The 27,915-nt window shown below is 35.8% G+C and overlaps 1 protein-coding gene across 2 annotated transcripts in view; it reads left to right on the top strand.

Annotated features, from left to right (window-relative positions):
- Nucleotides 1-27,915, top strand: part of UNC13C (unc-13 homolog C) — a 558,456-nt gene that overhangs the window by 360,459 nt on the left and 170,082 nt on the right. For both annotated transcript variants that reach the window (XM_077764313.1, XM_077764311.1), the window contains one exon: nucleotides 16,968-17,053. In XM_077764313.1, coding sequence (XP_077620439.1) covers nucleotides 16,968-17,053 — 86 coding nt within the window. The remainder of the gene's footprint in view (nucleotides 1-16,967; nucleotides 17,054-27,915) is intronic.

The following is a 27,915-nucleotide window of genomic DNA, read 5'->3' as shown; positions in this document are numbered from 1 at the left end:
CACCAAAGGTACAGAGAAACTCCTTTCAGGGAGATATAGTAATTTGGTTTTGTTGCTGGAGCAAGGTAGAGGGATATCATGGGAGAAGTGCCCACCGGCTCCACAAAGCTCTGGGAAGGATCTCACTTAACTCCTATATGTGTGCTGTCTTAGAAGCCAGACACTTAGGCTTATAAAATATGCAGTCTAGCCCTTTCCAGGAGAAAACTGGGAGATGAGCATTTTTTCCATTTCTTTCTAGTCTGAGCCTGGAGGGGATACCCACAGGGAGTGCTCACAAGCCCATTAACAATTACCTCTTTATTGGCTATAATCGTGTGAGTCTTGAAGACATAAGCCCTCACTGGCTTTCAGAGCTTGGTGTTTTAAGGTCTCATCCCTCAGGTGCGAGTCTTCTTTTTAAAAATGTTTTAAAAGTGTACTTATTTACTTTTTGAGAGAGAGAGAGAGAGCAGGCTGGGGAGGCACAGAGAAAGGGAGATTCCCAAGCAGGCTCTACACTGACAGTACGAAGCCTGATGTGAGGCTCAAACTCATGAACCATGAGATAATGACCTGAGCCGAAATCTACAGTCAGAGGCTTAACCACCCGCGCCACCCAGGAGCACCACCAGGCGGTGGAGTCTTAAAAGTTGGAAAACTAGGTATGCATTTCAAACCCTTTACTCCTCAGGGAGAAGATGACAGTTGGGAGTTCCCTTTTGATTGTATGCCACTGTTTCATGGGTGGGGTTTATGACAACACTGCATCTAACCCTTTCCTACCGATTAGAAACTGATGTTTTCTGGAGAGGAGGCCAGTGGGGGAAATAGGCAAAATGGGTGAAGGCAGTGAGAAGTACAAGCTTCTAGTTTCAGAATAAGTCATAGGAATAAAAGGCATAGCATAGAAAATATAGTCAGTAATATTTTAATAACACTGTATGGTGACAGATGGTAGCTACACTTGTGGTGAACATAGCATAACATGTAGAGATGTCAAATCACTATGTTGCACGCATGAAACTAATGTAACACTGAGTGTTAACTATAATAAAAGATTAATAAAAAAATAAAAATGTTTACAAAAGTGTTTATCATTCTAAAAAGTAGAGAAAACATACAATGCAGCCTTATACCCATCACTCACATTCAGGGATTACTAAGATTTCGTCATATTTTATTCATACAGACATGGAGTTTTTAAATTTTCTTTGCTGAGTCATCTTAAGCAAATCTCAAACATTATATCATTTCATCCTTACATACTTCAGTATTCATCTCTTAAAAATGATGGCTATTTTCTTGATATCATAATGTCATTGTCACAACTAATAATATTACCAATAATGTGATGGTATTATATACTCTCTTCTATAATGAAATGCTTATGTTTTGCCTAAAAGATGCCTTGAGGCCGGGAGGGGTACTGGGTGGCTTAGTCGGTTAACTGACTCTTGATTTCAGCTCAGGTTATGATCTCACAGTTGGGAGATCAAGTCCCATCTCTCTCTCTCTCGCTCTCTTTCTCTCTCTCCCCCCAACACCCCCCCTGCCCCGCCTCTGTCCCCTCTCACACTCACACATGCTGTCTCCCTCCCTCTTCCCTCTCCCTCCCTCTCTCTCTCCCCCTCTCCCTCCCTCCCTCCTTCTGTTCTCTCTCTCTTTCTCTCAAAAAATGCCTTTTTACATTTGATTTGTTTTCTTTAGGATCCCAATAAGACTTGCATACTACTTTTGGTAGTTATGTGGCACAAGTCTCTTTTCTTCTTGCTCAGCTCCATTTACTTTTCTTTTACCCATGTCACTAACTTTTTACAAAAGCCAGTTGTCCATTAGAATATTGCACTTTCTGGGTCATTCTTCTTGCTCTTTTGTTACATTTAACTTGTTCTTCCATATCTGTTACTCCCCATCTTTGAACATTATTAGCTCTAAAACTTTAAGTTTGTTTTTGTTTATTTTTCTTTCAAGATACCTAACAGGTGACTCTCCGTACTTAAAACCCCATCATATCAAGGGTCCCATTAAGTCTGGTTGTTTCCATTGTGGTGATATTAAGATTGGCCTGTACTGGCAATCTGATCCCTTCATTCCAAAGTTCTCTCTTGACCTCTCCTCTGATGCTTTTATTTACTTATTATGAAGAGAAAACCAAAACATGAAAGCGTAATCGAGTTTAAATGGCTTTGGTGATCTACTTGGTTTTGGTGCAGGAGAAATTACAAAGGAAAAATTATCACCAAAGGAAATGTTCAGTTAGATGAGTTTGCCCTCTGAATATTGAAGCTGGCTTTGATCCTTAACGGTAATGTTATGGTATGTTTTAGTTTCTCTTTAATACTCTTTACTTATAAGGCTACTTTATAATTTACTAGTAGAATCTTGATTAATCAGATTCATTCTTGACTGTTCTCTTCATGATAATGGCAGTTAATTGCACTAATGCAGGTCAAGTATTCTTTTTTTTTTTAATTTATAAATTTAAATTCAAGTCAGTTAATATAACATTGTAGTATTGGTTTCAGTAGTAGATCCCAATGATTGATCGATTTCTTAATAACCAGTGCCCATCCCAACAAGTGCCCGCTTTAATGCCCATCGCCCATTTAGCCCATCCCCCAACTCAACACCCCTCCAGCAACGCTGTTTGTTCTTATTATCTAAGAGTTTCTTCTGGTTTGCCTCCCTCTCTGTTTTTATCTTCCTTTTGCTTCCCATCCCCTATGTTCATCTGTTTGTTTCTCAAATTCCATATGAGTGAAATTATATGATATTTGTCTTTGACTGACTTATTCACTTAGTTCCAATACACTCTAGTTCCATTCATGTTGTTGCAAATGGCAAGATTTCATTCTTTTTGATCACTGTGAGTAGTATCCCATTGTATATATACCACATGTATTCTTTAGTGGAGAACATATTAATAAAGGCTGAACTACCATGATTTTTTAATAATGTGAAAAGAGCCCAGCAAACTAAATATCTCTTGAATTCTGAAGGTGATAATGATGTTTCAGTTGCATACGTGGCATGCAATAACAGAACCATTCCTTACTCATTTATAACAAAGAATACTTTTTTCAAAGATAAACTCTGCATATCAAAATAATACTTCACATTTAATGGATTCTAATCATATCTTTTGTGACTAATGAATCAGTATTATCCAATTTGGCAGCAGTAGATTGTTTTTCTTATTTCACTAAGAGATTTGCAGATAATAAATTGGGTTATTAAATTGCTGTGTCTCATGGGATTCAAGATTTAAAACATTTATGCTTTGTATTAATTGCTACAAATTAAAAACAGGAGACCATCAAATAACATTGGAATAGATAAATTATTGCATTATACCTCCTTTTAAAAATGATAGTTAAGATGTAACTGCCTTGGGGCGCCTGGGTGGCTTAGTCGGTTAAGCGCCCGACTTTCGCTTAGGTCATGATCTCGCGGTTCGTGGGTTCGAGCCCCGGGTCGGGCTCTGTGCTGACTGCCAGCTCAGAGCCTGGAGCCTGTTTCAGAGTCTGTGACTCCCTCTCTCTCTGACCCTCCCCTGCTCACGCTGTCTCTCTCTCTCTCTCTCCTAGAAATAAATAAAACATTTAAAAAAAAAAGATGTAACTGCCTTGAAAATTAAGGAGTAGAGCTGTACATAAGAGAATTGAGTTTGTGTACAGCAAAATCTCACAGATTCAGACTGGTATGAGGAGGGCCAGTTTTACTTTTTAAATGTGAATAATGAAGTATGAAAATGTAATGTGTCATCTTCTATGTGTGTTTGTTTTAACCTTCAAATGCATGTAGTACTGAAGAGGTTAGGAAATGGTTGTGGATGTGAAAACCTCTTCTATACTGTTTGTTTCATAGTTTGGAGTTTGTTTATAATTAGCATTTAAATTGTTAGAGTGCACTTGTGATTTCTGAAGTTTACAAAACCAGTTTACTCCTGTGAATACATAAAAATTTCCCTCTGCAGTCAAGTTCTTTGTGGTTAATCTTATTAGCAACTTTTTTTTCCTAGAGACTAAAAACTAGCAAATTCAAATTTAAACTTCCATTCAGTTTCTGTCATAATTTTGTTCACATTAGAAATCACTGGAACTTAAATAATATTTTTCTTTATATCTCATTTATAGTTAAAATTTCATTATCATCAGCAAAACTTTATTGAATGCTTATGATGAGCCAGTGGCTGTACAAAATGTTTATATGAAAAATATCATTAATCTTCACCACATCCCTAGAAAAAAGCCCCAAATTGTACATTTATTACTATACCCATTTGACAGATGAGGACATTGATTATTAAGAGACCACACAATACTCCACTGGGTGAATTAGTCAAGTTGCAGAAGAGAAATCATATACGTATCTTTTGGATTTCATTGAGGTGTAGCCACTACATTTTGTTGTTATGGATTATACAGAGGAAGTAGCTTGAGCTGTGTTAAATTGTGGAAAAGGCACTAGCAAATATGCAGATTATGTAGACTTCTTAGCCAGCTTTAAAAAAAGGACAGAAATTTTCAACTGTGAAGTTTGTTGGAAGAAAACAGCTCTGCCTTTTGAATCATGATCTGGTACTGGGGATACAGCACAGGTAAAGTGTATAAAATTTGCTAACATGATGAAATTATGTATTTGCAAATCTGGACAGAGTAAAAAAAAAAAAAAGCATTTGGGGAGAATATGATTATTTTGTGCCCCCTGGAAATAAAATCTAACCAGCAGTTACTTGGAACTCGATAAAATCTTTTAGAAGACATCCTAGATATCTTTCTCCTCTCTTCAACAACAGATTTGCTTCTTTCATCTGTTTATTTTGCTCATAGTTGGCAATTTTTCATCCCCCTTTTTTTTTCTCTAGGTAGGTAGGAGCAAATAAATTTTTATGGAAACTACTAGTTTTGCAGATACTGTCACCAGGTTATATCTTGGCTTCCAGAATTGTTTAAATCATGTGAAGAGAATATATATACACACACACACGTATATGTACATAAATATATATATTTAGAAGATTGTATATTACTGGGTAATGAAGAGATTCTAAGTGGAGAGGAATTGTCTTCTGATGCTAAACAAAATTAAAGAAAAAATGTATACCTTATCAGTTTTGAACTATAAAACAAATGTCAGTAAAATTATACTTGCTAAGTTAAATCTTATGTTAACAGTATAATTAAGGAATTTGCATAGTAAAAAACACCAATGCAATCACTAACTCCTAATATTAAGTGAGCTATGATGCCGTTTATATATTGTACCCTTTTCTGTGGCCTTGTCCTTCACAGATAATGAATCAGTGCTAATTCTGCCTTTTGTACAACAGAGGACTTTAGAAAGAGGTGATACTTGAACTGTGCTTTGAAGGAAGAGGGAGCAGTTATGATAAAATGGAAATTCAGGAGGAAAGAGAATAGATGGGGGAAATGATCAGAAGATGCAGGATATCACATATGTTGAGAAATTGTATATAATCTTGGTGGGTAGAGCATGGAAAATGTTGGAGAGTAAAGATAAAAGTTAAAGTTGGGATGAGATCATCAGTGGCCAAGAAAGTAACATTAAATGAGTTGATGCTTTTCTATGCTAATGAATGTGTAACAAGTAATTTTAAAACAGTAGTTTGAAATATTATAGTCTATTTTCTTAAAGGTAACTGAGGTGATAGATGTAAAAGTTTACTGGAAGAGGAAAAAATGGAGGTAAACAGATAAACTAGTGCAATTCTTGAGGCAAGTGAGAGTTAAGACTTGAATAAGGGATGTGGTAGTAGGAAAAGGGGAGAGGGGCACCTGGGTGGCTCAGTCGGTTGAGTGCCAACTTGGGCTCAAGTCATGATCTCACGGTTCGTGGGTGTGAGCCCTGCATCAGGCTCTGTGCTGACAGCTTAGAATCTGGAGCCTGTTTCGGATTCTGTGTTTCCCTCTCTCTCTCTCTCTCTCTCTCTCTCTCTCTCTCTCTCTCTGCCCCTCCTCCACTCATGCTGTGTTTCTCTCTCTCAATAATAATAAACATTTAAAAAAATTTTTTTAAAAGAAGGAATAGGGGAGGGACAGTAGATTTCACTGGTGTATCAAAGGAAGAATCCACATAATTGTGGAAAGGAGAAGATGGTTTGGATTGTGGCAGAGGTTGATAATGTAGTTTGCTATCTAGATTCAGGACTAAATAGTGATTTTTTTAAACTAGATTATATATAAGAAACACCCAGAGAGGGGCGCCTAGATGGCTCAGTGGGTTAAGTGTGATTTGGCTCTTGATTTCGTTCAGGTCATGATCTCACAGTTTGTGAGTTTGAGCTCTGCTTCGGGCTCTGTGCTCTGTGTGGAGCCTCCTTGGAGTTCTCTGTCTCCTCTCTCTGCCCCTCCCCTGCTCATTTATTTTTTTTATCTCTCTCTCTCAAAATAAACTTTTAAAAATAAAGAGCCAGAGAAATAGTTTGAAATGCACCATAGAGAAGTAGCAAAGTAAAATTTAAAAATATAGACATAAGAACCTATATATTAAATAAACAAGCTTTGAGTTTCTTCTTTTTTTTTTCTAGCATAGGATATCAACTATCTCCTTAGGTAAGAGTAAGTACAACCAAATTTGAAACCAGCATATAATACACTATTAGCAAAATAACTTCTAAGACAGATAACAGAAAACATGTCACACCCCAAATTGTTTTCTGCATAAAAATGGAGCTTAGCAAGGAGTAGATCTTGATATTTTAATTTAAAGAGGGACTCTTCTTAAAATATGAAGCTAATAATTTGAACTATAAATAATTTTAGGCAAAATTAATAGGATAATACAAAAAAAAGACAAAATTAGATATGAAGACATTTTCAACGCTTAGGAATTTTTGTTACTGTCATAAAAAAAGATTGAAAAATATGGTTGAGAAGCATAAGTTCTATTTCTGATTCTGCCATTGATTTCTTTTGTGTTTTAGGACATATCTTTAAATTTCTAATGTTCTTGAGTATAAAATGAATATAATCTAATTTAGCTTAGTATCTCTTAGAATAAAAATTTGTTGAAGGTCTTTTGCACTTTACTGGAGAGATCATGAACTTGGGGTAGTAGCGTGAGGCTCAAATCCAGACTACCGATCACTCACTTGTAAAATAAGAATTGAGAAAAAAAATGTAACTACATATTTAATAAAATTCCCATTAATTTTATTTCAAAAGAGAAATGATTTTATAAACTTTTAGGATTATAAAAATAATCCTATTTAGCTTCATAGGATGGTATAAACCAGAAAATAAAAGTTCTCATCTTTATGCATAATTTTTGTGAAGATAACTAATGAACATAAGAACGCCGTCACCAAACCCTTGTAAATTTTCAATAGCTGGTGATGTATTTTTTTCAGCTAAAGTTTTTTGCACATATAGGCATAGATATTCATTTAATAGTGTTTATTATATGCTTATTACATATACATGCATCAATATATTTTTATAAAATATGTATCATATTATGCATACTACTCTATAATTTGCTTTGTTTATATAACACTACATGCTAGGCATCTTTTTGTATCAGTACAAACAGATCTGTCTTCTTCTTTTGGATAATTTCATATTATTCTGTGGTTTCATACAACATCAGGATGACAGAGCCCATAGGGGGGACTCCTAGGGTACAGGACAAAAGGGAACAGGAGTAACACCGGTGTTGGAATTGCATACGATTTGGAAGCCTGTAGAGAGTCATTAGATGACTTTTGAAAAACATTTTCAAAAAAGTCCTAAATTTTTCACCATGGCTTCATGATTTCTAATCAGAATTTTTCAGTAAAAATTTTTCACTATTTTAATGAAAATTTCATGATTAAAAAGGTTGGGCATCTCTTTTCCTAGGTTTACTTAAACTTTTGTGTTTTTCTTTTTTAATTGATCATCCCATTAGCCACTTTTTTCTTTTGTTTCTTTTTTCTTAAATAGTTTATTGTCAAGTTGGTTTCCATATAACACCCAGTACTCATCCCAAAAGGTGCCCTCCTCCATACCCATCATCCCCTTTCCCCTTTCCCCCACCTCCTTCAGCCCTCAGTTTGCTCTCAGCATTCAAGAGTCTCTCCCCAACTGTTTTTCTCCTTCTTCTCCCGCATGGTCCTCCATTAAGTTCCTCCTAATCCACCTATACGTGCAAACATACAGTATCTGTCTTTCTCTGCCTGACTTATTTCGCTCAGCATAACACCCTCAAGTTCCCTCCATGTTGCTACACATGGCCAGATTTCATCGTTTCTCATTGCCGTGTAGTATTCCATTGTATAGATAAACCGGATCTTCTTGATCCATTCATCAGTTGATGGACACTTAGGCTCTTTCCATGTTTTGGCTTTTGTTGAGAGTGCTGCTTATGAACATTGGGGTACATGTGCCCCTATGCATCAGCACTCCTGTATCCCTTGGGCAAATTCCCAGCAGTGTTATTGCTGGGTCATAGGGGAGTTCTACTGTTAATTTTTTGAGGAACCTCCACACTGTTTTCCAGAGGGGCTGTACCACTTTACATTCCCACCAACAGTGTAGGAGGGTGCCCGTTTCTCCGCATCCTCGCCAGCATCTAGAGTCCTCTGATTTGCTCATTTTAGCCACTCTGACTGGCGTGAGGTGGTATCTCAGTGTGGTTTTGATTTGTATTTCCCTGCTGAGGAGGGATGCTGAACATCGTTTCATGTGTCTGTTGGCCATCTGATTGTCCTCTTTAGAGAAGTGTCTGTTCATGTCTTCTGCCCTTTTCTTCACTGGATTATTTGTTTTTCAGGTGTGGATTTTGGTGAGTTCCGTATAGATTTGGATACTAGCCCTTTGATATGTCATTTGCAACTATCTTTTCCCATTCCATCAGTTGCCTATTAGTTTTATTGATTGTTTCCTTTGCCATGCAGAAGCTTTTAATCTTGATGATGTCCCAATAGCTCATTGTTGCTCTTGATTCCTTGCCTTTGGGGATGTGTCAAGTAAGAAATTGCTGCAGTTGAGGTCAAGGAGGTTGTTTCCTGCTTTCTCCTCTAGGGTTTTGATGGATTCCTGTCTCACATTCAGGTCCTTGATCCATTTTGAGTTTATTTTTGTGTATGGTGTGAGAAACTGATCTAGTTTCATTCTTCTGCATGTTGCTGTCCAGTTCTCCCAACACCATCTGTTAAATAGGCTGTTTTTTTCCTATTGGATACTCTTTCCTGCTTTGTCAAAGATTAGTTGTCCATACAGTTTTGGGTCCAATTCTGAGTTTTCAATTACATTCCATTGGTCTATATGTCTGTTTTTGTGCCAATACCATACTGTCTTGATGACGACAGCTTTGTAGTAGAGGCTAAAGTCTGGGATAGTAATGCCTCCCGTTTTGGCTTTCTTCTTCAATATTACTTTGGCTATTCGGGGTCTTTTGTGGTTCCATACAAATTAGGGTAGTTTGTTCTAGTTTTGAGAAGAATGCTGGTGCAATTTTGTTTGGGATTGCATTGAATGTGTAGATTGCTTTGGGTAGTAATGACATTTTAACCATATTTATTCTTCCAATCCATGAGCGTGGAATGTTTTTCCATTTCTTGTGTCTTCTTCAATTTCCTTCATAAGTTTTCTATAGTTTTCATCATACAAATCTCTTATATCTTTGGTTAGGTTTATTCCTAGGTATTTTAGGGTTTTTTTGTGCAGTTGTGAATGGGATCCATTTCTTGATTTCTCTTTCTGTTGCTTCGTTATTGGTGTATAAAAATGCCATCGATTCCTGTACGTAGATTTTGTACCCTGCAACTTTGCTGAATTCATGGATCAGTTCTAGTAGGCTTCTGGTGGAGTCTGTTGGGTTTCCTATGAAGAGTATCATGTTGTCTATGAAAAGTGAAAGTTTGATGACTTCTTTGCACATTCTGATGCCTTTTATTTCCTTTTGTTATCTTACTGCTGATGCTAGGACTTCCAGCACTATGTTAAACAACAGTGGTGAGAGTGGACATTCCTGTCATGTTCCTGATTTCAGGGGGAAAGCTCTCAGTTTTTCCCCGTTGAGAATGATGTTAGCTGAGGGCTTCTCGTAGATGGCTTTTATGATGTTTAAGTAAGTTCCTTCTATCCCGACTTTCTCGAGGGTCTTTATTAAGAAGGGATGCTGAATTTTGTCAAATGCTTTCTCTGCATCTCTCGACAGGATCATATGGTTTTTATCTTTTCTTTTGTTGATGTGATGTATCACATTGATTGATTTGCAAATATTGAACCAGCCCTGTAACCCAGGAATGAATCCCACTTGATCTTGGTGGATAATTCTTTTTATGTGCTGTTGCATTCGATTAGCAAGTATCTTGTTGAGGATTTTGCATCCGTGCTCATCAGGGATATTGGCCTGTAGTTCTCTTCTTTTGCTGGGTCTCTCTCTGGCTTGGAAATCAAAGTGATGCTGATTTCGTTGAATGAGTCTGGAAGTTTTCCTTCCATTTCTATTTTTTGGAATAGCTTGAGAAGGATGGGTATTAACTTTGATTTAAATATCTGGTAGAATTCCCCAGGGTAGCCATCTGGTCCAGGGCGCTTATTTGTTAGGAGATTTTTGATAACTGATTCAATTTCTTCCCTAGTTACGGTTCTGTTCAGATTTTCTATCTCTTCCTGTGTGAATTTTGGTAGTGAGTGTGTGTTTGTCCATTTCTTCTAAGTTGTCCAATTTGTTGGCATATAATTTTTCATAGTATTCCCTGATAATTGCTTGTATTTCTGAGGGGTTGGTTGTAAAGTCCATTTTCATTCATGATTTTGTCTATTTGGGTGCTCTCTCATTTCTTTTTGTGAAGTCTTAGCCACTTTTTCCTAATATTCATCTTTTGTCTATAGATTTGTACCAGTTCCCTTTATCTTAATATTACCCTTTGTTTTTGATATATGCTGTGTATATTTTTCTAATATGTTTTTGTTTTAAATGGTGGTTTNGTACCAGTTTACATTCCCACCAACAGTGTAGGAGGGTGCCCGTTTCTCCACACCCCTTTTTTCAAAAAAATTTTTTAAATGTTTTTTTTATTTCTAGGAGAGAGAGAGGGAGAGAGACAGCGTGAGTAGGGGAGGGTCAGAGAGAGAGGGAGTCACGGACTGAAACAGGCTCCAGGCTCTGAGCTGGCAGTCAGCACAGAGCCCGACGCGGGGCTCGAACCCACAAACCGCGAGATCATGACCTAAGCGAAAGTCGGACGCTTAACCGACTAAGCCACCCAGGCGCCCCTGATAGACCCCTTAACATATAGTTTTTCAACAGTGAAAATCAAACTTGACATAGATTGGTTATGCAGTTGAGAAAATTCTGAGACAGTCAGTTAGTTTTTAGTTTTTTTGTTTTGCAGTTATTTCATTGTAGCTTTCAAATTAAAGGAAAAAATATATTAGAAGTCACTTTTAGGGTTATTTCTTATGGTAATTATGACTATTAACTGGCATACATAGCTTTTCTCCTCCATCAGTGATATGTTTTATCTCCATGAATTTCTTATGATACATACACATGTTTAGTAGGAAAGTGTCCTGGGTATGTGATGATCTTCTCTCCTAGAAGCATCAACTGATTTACCGAGAGACAAAGACTCAGAACTTGAGAGGCTACGCAAAGAGTAGCAGCTGAAAAACAGAAAGATGAACACAGGAACAGGAGGATAATTGAAATTCGGGCCCTATGATGTAGTGTGTCCAGGTCAACATCCAAATCAGACATCTGGGGATAGGAAGGGATATATGCTAGGAGTGAGTATGAATAAAATCAGATCTGATTTGAATGAACTCAATTCCTAAATGGAGAAAGGTCGTCTCCCTCAAACCCTAAAATACTGCTGCCAGAAGAAAAATAAATCCTTTTTGAAAAATACTAGCATTATCCAGAGACTTAAGTTGTATAAACATCTTTCACAAGCAAAAGTCTTTCATTCAAGCAAAAATAAGCAGTCATTAGAAGAGATTATTAAGATAGAAATTTAGAGACTCAGATATTATCATTTTGATTAATATATTAAGAAATTAAACAAACAATGAAAAAATTCAGCTCTGACTTTGAAAGTACTGAAAGGATCAAATAGAAATTCTAGAACTGCAACTACAACAATGAAATTAATAATAATTAAGACACAAATAGAGAATTAGTAAACATGAAGATAGTACAGAAGAAAATAACCAGAATGAAGTTCAGGGACGCAAAAGATGTAAAATAAAGAGTATTTATCAAAATTGACTATATGGTGGGGTGTAAAGTATACCGCAACAAATTTGAAAAGAACATCATCATTCAGAATGTGTTCTTTGACCTTAGTTTAATTAAAGAGAACACAGCAACAAAAAGATACTTGGAAATCCAAATACCTGAAGTAAAGAAATCATGATTAGATAAATAACATATGGTTTCACTTACATGTGGAATCTAAACAAAATGAATGCACAAACAAAAAGCACAACCAGACCTATAAATAGAACAAACGGAGAGTTTCCAGAGGGGAGGTGTATGGGGCAATGGGCAAAATCAGTGATAGGGAGTGGGAAGCACAGACTTCCAGTTACAGAATGAATAAGCCTCAGGGATGAGCGGTACAGCATTGGGTTTATAGTCAATGATACTGTAATAGGGTTGTCTGGTGAAAGATAATATCTCTAGTTCTACCGACCAGAGCGTAGCATAACTGAATCATTATGTTGTACATCTGGAAGTAACATAACATTATTCATCAACTCTACTTCAATTAAAAAAGGTATTAGAATATTAAAATTGCAGACTTTCCAAAATAGAAAAAAAATCAAAATTGAAAATTTGAAATATTTTGATTGGATTAATATGAATCTGTAATACTTTTAGGATACAGCTAAATGCAGTCCCTGAAAGAAACTTATGCCTTAAATACACATTAGAATGGAAAAAAGCTCCCAAATTACTTATCTAAGTAACTTTTTTAAGAATTTAGAGAAGCAACAACATATTAAACCCACAGAAAATAGATGTTAGGAAATGATGAGAAGGAATTAATGAAATAAAAAACACATAGTGATGTAACTACTAACATTAAGATATAAAATATGTTTATCACTGCCCGAATTTCTTCACACTCTTTTATAGTCAATTCCTCTTTTCCCCTCAAGCCACAGGCAACCACTCATAAGTTTTTGGTCTCTATATTTTTGCCTTTTTGATAATAAATTGGAATCATGGTTTCTAGGCCTTTGAGTACAGCTTCTTTCGTTCAGCATAATTCATTTGGTACTCACCTGCATTGGTACATGTATTGGTATTTTATTCCTTTTTATTGCTTAGCAAATTCCATTCTATAAATCTATCTCCACTGATTTATCCATTCGTCAGTTGAAGGATATTGATGTTTGCAGTTTTTAGTGATTAAGAATTAAGCAACATGTATAGCTTTTGCTACAAATATAGTTTCATTTCTCTTGGATAAATACCTAGAAGGGGACTGTTGATTAAACATATTACTTCACTTTAGAAGAAATTGCCATATTGTTTTCCAATCTGATTCTAACATTTCGTCAGCCGAAATGTATCCACAGTCCAGGTCCTCTACAGCGTTACTAGCCTTTGATATTAGCTGTTATTTTGTTTCATTTTGTTTTCATGCTGTTCTAGTGGACATGTAGTGGTATCACATTATAGTTTTTTTTTTTTTAATGTTTTTATTTATTTCTAGGAGAGAGAGAGACAGCATGAGCAGGGGAGGGTCAGAGAGAGAGGGAGTCACAGACTGAAACAGGCTCCAGGCTCTGAGCCGGCAGTCAGCACAGAGCCCGACGCGGGGCCCGGACCCACGAAACGCGAGATCATGACCTAAGCGAAAGTCGGACGCTTAACAGACTAAGCCACCCAGGCGCCCCTATCACATTATAGTTTTAATTTGAAAGTACCTACCTGCTAATATTGAGCACATTGTCATGTGCGTATTTTTCATCTAATTGCCTTCCTTGCTGAAGTGTCCTTGAAATCCTTTGTCAATTTTTTATTATTAATATTTGAGAGTAATTTATATTTTCTGGATAGAATTCCTTTGTCATACATGTGTCTTGCAAAGTGTTTTCTCCTATGTTGTGCTTATCTTTTTATTTTCTCAACAGTACCTTTTAAAAAACACAGACTTTAATTTTCATAATGTCTAATTTATCAGTAGGCTTTGAATTTTTTTGCCCACATCTAAGCAACCACTGTCTAATTAATGCAAAGTCAGAAAGATTTTTTACTATTTCTTTTAGAAGTTTTATAGTTTAAGGTTTTATATTTAGGTATGTGATCCATTTTGAGTTAATTTTTTATATGTTATGAAGTATGAGTGGAGGTCTCTTTATTTTTTTGCATATTGATATCCAATTACTCTACCACAACTTGTTGAAGACTACCCTTTCCCTACTGAATTACCATAACATCTTACTGGAAATTAATCAACCTTGTATTTGAAGATGTACTGTCTTGTATTACTACATTTCGTTGTAAGCTGTGAAGAAACAGATGTAAATGCTTCAGCTTTTTTTTTCTACATTGCTTTTTGTTCTTCTTGGTCTTTTGCTTTATCATGTAAATTTTAGAATCACTTTGTCAGTTTCCACACACACACACACACACACACAATCCTGTTGGAATTCTGATTAAGATTCATTGAATCTTTTAATCACTTTGGGAAAAAATGACATTCTAAAAATATCAGATATATCCATCCACAAGTATAATATATTTCTCCATTTATTTAGGTTTTATTTGGTGTGTCTCCTCAATACTTTGTAGTTTTCTTCATATAAATCTTGTGCGTATGTTTTTTTATTTATATCTAAGTATTTGATAGCTTTTGGTGCTATTTTGAATGGTATCATTGTTTTAATTTCAATTTCCAGTGGTTAATTGCTAGTATATAGACACATAATGTTTGGTAGAAGTAGTGAATTTAATATCATTGCTTTGATTCTGATGTTAGCTTCAGACTATTAAATATAATGCCAATTGTAGGTTTTTGCAGATTCTCTTTATAATGTTGAGTTCCCTCTACTTTCTAGTTTTCAGAGTTTTCGTTTGTTTATCACAATTGTATGTTGAGCTTTGTCAGATACTTCTTCTGGGTCTTTTGAGATAATAAGTTTTTCTCTTTAGTCTGTTGATATAATAAATTACATTCATTTTGAAGGTTGATCCAACATTGCATTTTGAGCATAAACCTCTCTTGATCATGGTGTATTATCCTTTGTATATATTGCAGGATTGAATTTGCCATTTTTACTGAGGAGTTTTGCAAGTATCTTTGTGAGAGATATTATTCGTTAGTTTTCTTTTTGTATTATGTCTTTTTATTTAATATCAGAGCATGATAAAGTGAATTAATATGTTCTTTGTTCTTGATTCAAAACATTAAAAAATTTTGGGGCGCCTGGGTGGCTTAGTCGGTTAAGCGTCCGACTTTCGCTTAGGTCATGATCTCGCGGTTCGGGGGTTCGAGCCCCGTGTGGGGCTCTGTGCTGACTGCCAGCTCAGAGCCTGGAGCCTGTTTCAGAGTCTGTCACTCCCTCTCTCTCTCTGACCCTCCCCTGCTCATGCTCTCTCTCTCTCTCTCTCTCTCTCTCTCAGAAATAAATAAAAATATTTTTAAAAAATTAAAAAAATCAATTTCCTCCTTTTATGAGTTTAAAGCACTCATTATGTCATATTACTTACAATTTTGTTGCTGCATAATTGTTACATAAAAGTTAATATGCTATCAATTGTGTGATGTTAGTAGTTATCCACGAATGAAAACTTTTGAAATAAATTGCTCTCCCAAGGTTATTTTTGATAGAGTAAAATTTAATGCTGAAAACTAATTTGTATATACATAGGCTATATGTGTGTACACACATTTGATCATATAAAATGTTCTGAGTTTAAATACTTGATAATTGTACAGATTCTGCATGTAATTTTTAAAATATCAATTGACATTATTAGGCACATTGATAGATGGCAATTGGTAAGGAATATGTGATGAAACATACCTGCTTTTGGTGGAAAGTGGGGCTAGAACAGTTTTATGTAGTGTCAGTGTTGTGGTTTTTTCTTATTTGAGGTCATATTGAGGTCGTATTAACTTAGATAACACTCTCTATCCCAGTCTGGGATGTTACTCTTTTTTAATTTAAACTCAAAAATATAAATGAATATGAGAAGTATTTTTGTTTCTTAACTTACTTTTTTTGTTTCTTAGTATATCTTATTTTTGTATGTGTGTATATATTAAATATTTGTGAGAAAAGAAAATAGACTTAGCATATTGACATGTAGTGTTTTCAGTATAATGAGAAGACTTTGTCATTGTATTCCTTGGCCTTATATTACTAGGGGCCTTATCATAAGATTCAAAACACATTGAAACAGAATGGGTTTTTAGCAGTCATAGGAATCTCAGTCATAAAGATGATTTGAACACTGACCTGTTTGGGAATTCTGGACTCCTGATTAATGGGTTCATATTAAGCCATTTTACCAGAGAAGTGAGGATTCTTTGTTGAAATAATTTATTTTAAGCAAACAGAGAATGGAAGCCCTCAAGCTTGCTTTAAGGAAAATGGCTAACAGAGGAATGGAAGATGTTGTTTTGTTGTTACGTGGTATCTGGTACTAAGAATCATATGCCCTATCTTCAAAATTGAGATAAATGAAAATAGTGTTTGACAAAACTTAAGGGTCTGTTTAGAATAAACACATAGCCTAAGGCATCCACCAGGAGCCTCAGGCACCACTACTTTGGTGCTAATGTAAGGGAGTCTATTTTCCAGCACCAAACAATTGTGTTTATTACCATATTCTGGTATGTAGCTTTTCCCCCTACCTATGAAGCTTTAGAAAGAAAAAAAATCTCATTTAAAAAATGTTTATAAGCTCTATAACTATTACTGTGGCATATATATAAAGTTATTTTTTATATATAAAGTTATTTTTAGGCACATTTCTCTTTTTGATGCACTAATATATGTTTTTGGTTTTAGGTTTCCTCAAGAACTGAACATGGGAAAAATAAGTGCTGAAATTATGTGGACCCTTTTTGCTCAGGATATGAAATATGCATTAGAAGGTAATTACAAATATTTATACTTCTTTGAACACATACTTTAGGTAAATTGTGATTTTGAGTTCTTGATTTTAAATGTAAAGATCAGATGCATTAAAACATTGTGGTGATTAGTTCTAAAACATATTTCCACATTATAGGAAATTACAGATCTCAAAGTCTTTTAAAAGCCCTAAAAAGCATACATTTTTTAATCAAATTGTCTACATTGCAGGATCATAATAAGTATTTCACTTGTAGGTTAATGCTCAGATGTAGGAATACCTTATGGCAGTTCATTTACCAAAGCAGACCATATTGAAGGCATGAGTGAGTAGTATTAGTCCAGCAATTTGTGTAGATAGACTTGCAAATTGTACCTATGGTTATGGAAGTTAGAATCTGACCAAAGTTTTTAAAAAGACAATGGCAAAGCTGTCTCCCAGAAACTCTGCTCTCAGTAAGTTTAAATCGTACAAGGGAAATAGAGCTCTTTAAAATAGAACTCTAAGTTTAAAAAATCCATCGATATCCTTTGAGCTTTCACATTATGTTTAAAGAGAGAGCACCGGAAACCAGTCTAAAGTACCTGTCCTCTAGGAACGTATAGTCTAGTAGCTCCTAGATGCTAAATGTCCATCACTGTCCTCAACATGGGGGATATAGCAGTGAACAAGACAGCCATGGCCGCTGCCCTCAACAAAATTATGGAGGGTATCCACAAGAAATATGGGGTGGTCAAGTATAGTGATGATAGACTTTCTGAAGGAAAAACATCTAAATCAGATTTGGAATATGGGTGCAAGGTAGGCTTTCTAGAGGCTCTTTCACTGAGGAAAGGTTTATCTTGACCCAAACCTGAAGTGTAGATTGGAGCTCATTCTGGGAAGAGATGAGCAAGAAGCATCTCTGTCGTGCCCTGGCAGAGGACAGAGCATTAGCAGTTAGACTGAGCACAAAGGTTCATTTGAGAAAAATGCACTCATTGGGCCCTATGAACAAGAGGTAGCGAAAAGAGAGGCTGGAGAAGCTGGCAGGGACCAGCATGAAGGACCTGGTGGGCCATAATGAGGAGTTTGACTCTCTACTAAGACAAACAAGAAACAATGAAAGGATTTCAGAAGTACATGTCTTGTTCAGATTTGTGACTTATGAAAATCATTTCAGTTGTAATATGAAGAATAGATTAATAGGGTAAGACTGGTACAGAGTTCATGCTCATTGTATCATGTTTTTGGTTTTTATTTTTGTGGTTTCTTTTCATCTAAAAACAGTTTTTAGCATTGCTAAAATGGAAGCATGTTGCTGGGGGACACAGAGAGAACATATAGATGTATTTGTTATTTGAAAAAGAATGCACATGATAGATTTTAATATCCAGTTTTCTGGTAAAGTCCGGGTCTCCCACCCACAACTACAGAGGTTTTCTATTTTTAAAATTAAACCAGACTATTCAGAGGCACAAACTCCTTATTCTTCAATGAGATGTTTCTTCTCCATTATATTAGTCAGCCCTGTTCTCTCTGTCTCTGTGCCTCCCTCCTCCCGACTACACCCTTTCCTACCAATCTTCTTCATTTCCCTCTGAAATTCAAGAGTGTCTTAAGTCAAATGGGAAGCACCAGTACACTAGGCCACAAAGGTTCCTCAGCTAGCATGGACTCCCTTCTTTTTATCCTTTACACTCCCCCACCCTCCTCCAGTGTCTTTCAGGCATCCTAAACTTTGTAAGATCAGTAAAGAATTCTTAACGTCTCCTGTCAAAACCTGCATCTTCCCACCGTACCCTGTTGTAATATTGGCATGACCATTCATGCCATGACCATTCATCCATATGTCATGGATGTCACATATGTAGGGTTTTTGTGGATTCCTTTCTTTGCCTCAGCACATTCTGAGTCCATTCCTGTCTGCACCCTTCCACCATCTGGTCTACTGCCTTGACTTCTCTCCCCACTAGTCTTCATAAGCAGCCATGTGTGCCTTAGTTTAACGTCATTGTCTGGACATCTAAAGTCACTGCCAGGAATAACCTTATTTTAATCGACCCTATAGTAAGTAATTACTATCTTTTATTTGTGTATTTATGGGTGTTCATTGCTTCTTAACAGTCTGTCTTCCTTACCACGATGCAAATTTTTTGCCCAAGATGATCCCTACAAAATAGAAGCTACTCATAAATTAGTTGTTGAATAAAGACTCCACTGGGTAATCCCACCTCAGTAGAGTAGTGAGCAGAGGCGGTGACTTCCACTTGCAATCTCTTTTACCATGTGATCTTGGGAACATTCCAACAAGTCAACATCTTTATGTGTAGTGGTTCTCATGACATGAGAGGCTCACACTGAATCAGAGGGTTAGGCAGTGGTCAAGGAGGCTCCTGCCCACATTTTGGAAGAATTTGATTATTTGGAACCATTCCCAGGTGGCAGTGCTTGCTAGGACACATTTTGTTTAGGCAGGGCCTTTCTTTGTTTATGTAGTAATATTTATGTAACTATAGGATATTTTATGTTATATTTACTTTAAAAATAAGTTATTTTAGAGAACTAAGCCTATTGTTTATGTTAAAGAATTTAAAACCTCAAAAAACTGATAGTTGTTTGCAACAGCAATGAAAACAGGAACGCTAAAGGAGAGCATCTATAACTTTGATTAGATGCTCAATTAATAATTTTGTATAAGAACGGTATCCCAAAATGCTGAGATTATATCATCAAAAATGATCCAAGTTCAAGAGTAAATAATTTTGCTATTATCTTGAGACCAGAATCTCTTCCTTAGCAAGAGTTTTTTTAATTTAAGTTTTTAAATAGCNTCTTGTAGACAGCATATAGATGGATTTTGTTTTTTAATCCATTCTGCTACCCTATGTCTTTTAATTGGAGCATTCAGCCCATTTACATTCAGTGTTATTATTGAAATATGTGGGTTTAGAGTCTTTGTATCTTTTGTAGAGTTCATGTTTGTGGTGGTGTCTCTGGTATCTTTGTTCCTTGCAACCTTTCCTTCAGAGCATCCCCCTCAGGATTTCTTGTAGGGCTGGCTTCGTGGTGACAAATTCTTTCAATTTCTGTTTATTTGGAAAGGTTTTTATCTCTCCTTCTATTTTGAATGACAGGCTTGCTGGATAGAGGATTCTTGGCTGCATATTTTTACTGTTTATCACATTGAAGATCTCCTGCCTTAAATAGCAGTTTTAATGAGAAGTAATTCACATACCATACAATTCAACCAACTTAAAGTGTACAGTTCAGTACTTACTACATTTGCACATTCACGCAATTTCAAGAAGGCATGGTAAATACAGTAGGGGAGTAACTTGGACTCCAGTTTATGATTTATGCATCTTCTTCTTCCACCAGATGATGAGAATACTTTGAGTGCAAAGATTATTTTTTTCAATGTTTGTATTCATTGAACCTCAATAGAAGCTCACTATGTGTTTGTTTACTTGAGGTGAATTGCAAATGAGACAATCCTATAGAAACAACGTTGGAGACAAGGCCAGAATACCTACCATGTTCAGAGTAAGCATTTGTGGTATTACGAGTTTAGAGGCAACAGGAGATCTGAGACCGGGAAACCCACTCTTAGAAAGCTTTATCACTCATGGGCTGGGCAACCCTGGGCAATTAATGCTTCTTCAAACCTTGATTTTCTTTTCTATATAAAAGGGTGATAAGAGTCCCCAGGCTGGTATGAGGATTGCATGATAGGTTAAATATGCTTGGCAAACTCAAAAGCACTATGTTAATGGGAGGGGGCTATTATTATTATTATTATATAAAGGGGAAAAGATCTGTCAGAGTCTCAAAGCAGTCTTCTTTACGGGTCAAAGTTTAAATCCCTAAGAAAGTGTTCACAAATGCATGTGAATCTATTCACTTTCTCTCTCCTCTTCCTTTACACTCTTTCAGTCTAATGAGTGGGTTCAAGAAAAAGACTGTACCTTTTTAAAAATGTGGCATGAATAATAATTACTAGAGAAAATGAAGATGAAGAGCACCTCACAGAGTAGAGGGCATGTACTTAAAAACATTCATCAGGCGGGCTCTTTGCACATTGATAGTAATGTTCTCACTCTCCCTATTTGCCTTATAAGACACTGTTAAAATTAACTGACTATGAAGTAGTGCTTCTGGCTTTTGACCTACAAAGACTCTGTGTTGTTACATAATTTGGGCTACGTAGTTAGTCTTGTGACTAATGTATCTGAGCCCAACTTGTGAGCAACCTGTGAAGTCAGGTGAACAGATAAGAGCCAGTTAGAACTTTTGGACCTGTAGCTGTTTGCAGCATTTTGCTTTACCTCATGAACTTGTTCAGCTGCTGTTAAAGAAATAATTAATTTAAAATCAAACAACTTTCTCCAACTTTACTTAATCTTTATGAGCCAAATTATTTTGTTTTTTGACGTTGACATTAATCACCTTACAAGTTTGATAAACTAATTCATTTGATCACTATGGTGATAATTTATTGAATGAAACCAGGATAAATTATTTTACAAATTAAAAAGAAGATGAACTTTCTGTGGAAAAGGGAGCATAGGAAGGGGGTACATGGTGAAACAAAGTTGGTTTTGTGGAATTGTTTTTAAATAATTTATTCTAAAGACTATTGGAGTCTTTTCCTGGGAAGGTAAAAATGTAGGTTTTGCAATAATTTAGATCTAGGTTTGCGTTGAGACTGCTACTTTACATTAACTTCTTAGCTCTGATTTTCGACAATTTATTAAGCTCAATAAGCTGCACTTTCCCCATTTGTAAACAAGGGGCAAAAATACCTACCCCATACATTATTTTAAGGAGAAATAAAAGACACAAAGATATGGGGGTCAAGGAAATAGTTTCCTAACACATAATAAATATTCAACAAATACTAGCCATTAAGACAAGCTTGAGGATTATAATTTAGTAAACAAGAACTTGGAAATGATTTATAATACTACCAAAATGTCTGGATGACTATAAGTGACTAAAATGTTTAATTGGTAATTCCATTTGACTGCAGACATTGTTTTTGTCCTCTTGATATCCATAGATTTGGTTGCCTGCCAATTCTTATAACAGGACAGTCCTGTTCAGGGTACTGATTGTATAACATATGTCTAGGTCTTCACAGTCTTTATTAAGAGCAACCCTGCTAGGCCCCAAGATAACAGCCAGAAGGTAGATTGGGTCCACAAGGATTCAGGTGGTTTCTAATTAATAGCTCTGTAAAAGAGTGCTTGGGATTCTTTTAAACACTGATTCTTAAAATGAGGTTTGTGGCCCCTCTTCAAATCATATTCTGAAATTTGCAACCACATTTAGAAGGGGGTGGAATGGGAGAAGGCTGCCTAAGACCTTTTGTCACATTCTCAGATGAATCTTTGAATAGAAAAAGTCACTGAAAATAAGTTTGTTAAAAATTACTGTTTTACTTTAATAAATTAGGCCAAGATAAAATTAATTATAATATGTAACACACAATTGTTTTTCACCTGGCATTAGTAAAGTCTCTCATATCAATGCTCCTCAAACTTTAGTTTGCCCACTAGTTACCTGGGAATTTTGTTAAAACACAGACTTTGATTGAGTATATCTTTTATAGGAGGCAGGATTATTTTCATTTCTAACAAAACCTGAGCTAATACCCAGCTGGTTGGTGTACCACACACTGAGGATAGCCAAGATTTAATGCTGTTGTTAAAGTCAGGTGATAGTTCTGGACATTTTGCTTTTTTATTACTCATCTTTGTTGTCTGTTATTAGGTATCATATTGGATCTCACCAATAGATGAAGATTCTCAAACTACTTTTGTAATTTTTCAGCATCTCGTTATCCCAATAAGCACAACTATTACCATTAATTCTTCCTCATACTTTCCCTGCATGATCTTAACTTATAAATTAAAATATTTGTTTATTGATTACTTTCTGAAAGTTTTTTACTCTCTCCATATTTATGGTTACAGCCTGACAAGAACTGTCTTGTTACCCCATGATTTCCCTAACCTCACTTAGAATATTCTCATACTTAAAATCTTTCTGCTCTACCTCATATTAAGTCTACCTCAAATGGTTATTTCACACTTGTCACCTCTCTGGTACACTTGTCAGCAGTTTTGTGCTGATTTTCAAGTCTACCCTCAAAAATCACTGGTTGTCAATTTATCTTGATCTTCATTTTTTAGTAGAGTAGTTTCATTCTAATTTCTACAATAAATAAAATCTCTCTAGAAACAATGGATTTCTTTCTTCCCCTATTTACTACTTTGACTCTTCCTTGATGTTATATTGAATGACAGAGATTTAAAACTGTACCTAAACACTATACCTACGTACCATACCTATACATTTCAAAGACTCTGGATGAAGCAGAGATTGAAAGCACTTTGTAAAGAATTTCTCTGGCCTCCTTTTCTTACAGTAGTAGTACTCAACCTATTTAATTTTTTTTCCATTTTCTAACATTCTTTAGAGGTCCATGAGTAACGGAGATGTCAGTGTACCTTAACCAAGGAGAGACAGCACTAGCTTTCCCTTATACTATTGAAAATATTCAATATTATTCTTGTCAAGAAACCAATGACTTGTGGGGCACCTGGGTGGCTCAATCAGTTAAGTGTCCAACTTCAGCTCAGATCATGATCTCAAGGTTCTTTGGTTCAAGCCCTGCATTGGGCTCTGGGCTGACAGCTCAGAGCATGGAGCCTGCTCCACATTCTGTGTCTCCCTCTCTGTGTGCCCCTCCCCAGCTCACACTCTATTTCTCTCTCAAAAATAAACAAACATTAAAATTTTTTTAATTACAAAAGAAACAGATGGCTTTTGAATGACTCAAAGAAATAACACAATACCTACTTGTGAAAATATTAGCTTTGAATGGACAATGTCTTGTACCTGAAAATACACAGAATACCACAGAGACAGTTAAACAGTACTGGAGGACACTTTCACTTTCCTGATATTATAAAATAACATCATTATCATTCCAATTGCCTAAGCTAAAAATGGGGGAAGTCATGGTTGCTGTCTTTGTCTCCTCTGCATCTAATTAGCAAGTGTATTCTATAAGCTCTGTGTCTCAATTCTCCACCATACTTTTCTTATCTATGCTTCCTAAGATTGTCCTTGTTTAGATACACATCTTTTCTGCTTTCAACTTCATTGATAAGGTTCTTATCTTTCTAGATGCCTCTCTGATCACTGAATAAAATCCAAATTCCTTAGCATAGTCTAGACTGGTATCTTACTCTTCTTTCTAGGGCTACCTTTCCCATACATATACTATATGCAGTAGCTATATCCAAATGTTTGAAATTTCTCTGAAATCCTCTTAAAAGTTCCTGCCTCAGGACATTGTGCGTAATGTCCCCTACCCCTACCCAATCTTTTCCCTAATTGCCATCTCTAGCAAATACTCATGTATCCTTCAGGGTTCAGTTCAAAAGTTTCTTCTTATGTTAAGTTTTCCCTGGCATCCTCAGAGAGAAATAAGTACTTAGTCCCTATTCTCCCATAATACTTCCTATTATAACTTTGTTCTTGTGTTTCACTTCACAAATATGACTCACTATGCCCTGAGTTCTTAGTCAGTTTTGTTCAAATCTCCCTATTGTCCCCTTCTTCTGACACACAATAGAAATGTTCTGAACCAGTGAATGCACAGAGGAGTATAAGCCTGTGTCTACAAACAGGCAAAAGCATAGCTATGTGTTCCATTCCCAAAATACTAATTTCCATTCACAATTCAGTACAGTCACACAAACTTTATACAATCATTCATACAAAAGAGAACATTTCCCAACAATTGTTTTCACCGCATGTGGTTGTAGAAGTTCTAAAACTGTTGAATAATGATAGTTGTGAAAAAAAAACAAACCAACCGAAATTCATTTACCCACAGAAATTCAGTGTGTGTATACTCCTCATGCATTTGTGTGTGGTAAAAAAAGATGGTACATTTACCATGAAGTACAAGCTATACTTCATTTATAAAGTCTAAACTATTTCTTCCAGTCATACCCTGCTTATCAGCCCCACCTTCCTTTCTGTCACATCCTACTAATTTGTATTAACTTATCTTCACACGGAATTCCAAATCTAGATTACTGGACAACAAATGAAAAAAAAACTAAAACACATGATCACTAATTCTCAGTGCTCATTACTGCAACTAAACAGTTCTATTCATTTAAGTTTTCAGTGGCAGTTCACGTCAGTCATCTGTAAACTGAAATAGGATTTCTGGAGTAATATATCAGTTCAGATGGGACAGTTTATTTGAAAGATGTGTTATATTTGCCCCTCAATTCCACTAAATAAAGGCAAGAACAAATGTTTTATATTTGCCCCCCAGTCTCCCAAAAAATAAAGGTAAGAGCAAAGTGTATTTATTGGTATTTAAGTTTTCCTGATCCACTAGGCTTTGTGGTTCTCAAAATGTGGGGCCCAGCAGTGTGTTTTCTTATTTTTTAAATTTTTTATTTATGTTTTTAGAGAGAGAGAGAGAGATCGCACAAGTGAGGTGGGGGGGAGGAAGACGAGTAGGAGGAGGAGGGGAGAGACAGACAGACAGACAGACAGACAGACTGACTCTTAATCAGGCTCCACACTCAGTGTGAGATCATGACCTGAGCTGAAATCAAGAGTTGGATGCTTAACTGATTAAGCCACCCAGATACCTCCCCAGCAGCCTATTGTTAAAACAAGACCTCCAGGTGATTCTGATGCATGCTAGAGTTTGAGATTATCATTTTTTTTTATTTATAAGAAAAAGAAGAACTGAAGAAAAAATAAAATAAGGAAAAGGATGAGAAAATTAAAAATCACAATTTTCAAGGAAATAAAGGGAAGAAGTCAAGTCCATTAGCATGAAACTCAATAGGAGAAAAATGACAGGGAAGATATTAATGACTTCGCCAAGACGGCATATAACTCTTATGTTAAGAAAAGTCCATGGAGTATTCAGTAATATAAAGGAAAATGAACCTCTGTTACAAAAGAATGAAAAATTGCTTATTTTGTTTAATCTCCTGTTCAGAAGAAAAATGAAAACACATAATGCATTCATGTCAAGTGATTTTTTTTTTGCCTTGGAGTCATATTCCAATAAAAGCAAATAAATTTCCTCTAACACTTGTATCTTTAACTATTTCTTTGAGTAGAACAAAACTTAATTCATTTGGAAACAGTTAATGCTCCTTTGTTGTTGTTGTTTTTTAATGTTTATTCATTTATTTTGAGAGCGAGTGCTAGAAGGGCAGGTGCAGAGAGACAATCCCAAGCAGGCTCTGCATTGTCATCGCAGAGATTGATGCAGGGCCTGATCCCATGAAATGTGACACCATGACCTGAGCTGAAATCAAGTCAGAGGCTTAACCAGCTGAGCCACCCAGGTGCTCCTGTGTTTCTTTGTACCAGAACGCTGCAAAGCCAAATGCTATAGAAGGTGAATAACTAGCTTCACCCTTTACTTAGGTTTTATTAATCTTATTAAGTGTGGCTTTAACTGGTGATTTCGGCAAAACTTTGACATTTTTAACTATTCACAATGTTTCCTATACATTTTACAAAACAAACATTTTTATTGTTTGTAAGCAGAATCAGTGGTCTTACTAGTGACATTCTCAATTACATGGTATTATGAACTCTTGGGAGGAAGGGACCATATGACCATATTAAATCCTTAACACAAACCTGGCAGGAATAATCAGTAAATAATCATTGGATGAAAATCCAAGGTGGACAAAATTCTGTATATGTGCATTTGTGTGTAGATTAACTACATAATTCAGAATGATTTTCATCTTCTTTAGAACCAGAGGTTGCACTTTGTTAAAACTTTTTATATGGCTTCCAGAATATTCTATATTAAAGTATATTACTCATCACTGTAATTGTTCATATTAGTATTTGGAAAATAGCATAATCAAGCTTCAGTTTATCAGAATGGCTTTTATTAGATAAGCCTTTGAGATTTAATTGTTAGCCAAATAATATATATAATAATATAATCTTATATATAATGATCTATTTTACATTAGCAAGCACAGCACACAAAACATGTGGCAAAACTCTCGGAGCCAAATTTTAGCCATCAAACAGATTTCACAGGCTGGTTAATAAAAATCAACTGTCAAAGCTGTACAGTAAAAAAAATTAAAAACATTTAATTAAATCTCTCATGGCATTTATTGTGGAAATAGAGATCAGTGAGATTAACTCTTGAAAAGCAGGGCAAAACCATGGTAGACAAATATGTTTCAGCCCCACCTCCCTCTGTTTGTTCTGTTCTTTCCTTCCTACGCCTACCTGCCCCTCCACCTTCTTTATCATCCTCTTAAAATCTGGTACACTCAGGGCTTTCCAGCAGATTGAATTCACTAAGGTATTTGGGACATCTTACATCTCTCTTCCAAAAATCTGAAATCAAAATAAAAGAGGAAAAGCATTAAAATTAAAAATTGGGCAGGGTGGAGTTGGTAAATAAATCCTGCTTACAAGATAAACTGGCAGTGGGCATGTGAGTACAAACATAAAATGAAATGGAAACTAGAAATGAGCTTATTACCCTGTACTTTTCACCTTCTAAACATAGTATTTATTTTTAGATATTCAGGGGATTCTTGTCTCCTTTCCTCTTCACTGCAAAGCAAAGTATCTATCAGTGTAAGTTCAAATGACCTGAACTGGGAAGCAAGGAGCCCCTTTCACAGTTACAGTAAATGCATTTCAAAGTCTCCTCCTCTCTGGTAGCACCTCTTCCCCTGAAAATTAAGTTGAAACTATTTATTTCTTATTTCTGGAGTAGACATAGAGGGTAAGCTGTGTGTGCAATTAATCTAGAACATGCTGACTAGAATATTTAGCTTCAAAATAACAGGAAAGAAAAAT

This window comes from Crocuta crocuta, unplaced genomic scaffold, assembly GCF_008692635.1.
Source record: "Crocuta crocuta isolate KB4526 unplaced genomic scaffold, BGI_CrCroc_1.0 scaffold102, whole genome shotgun sequence".
Lineage (NCBI taxonomy): Eukaryota > Metazoa > Chordata > Mammalia > Carnivora > Hyaenidae > Crocuta > Crocuta crocuta.
Note: the sequence above shows the minus strand (reverse complement) of the source record. Positions and strands in the feature narration are given on the sequence as shown.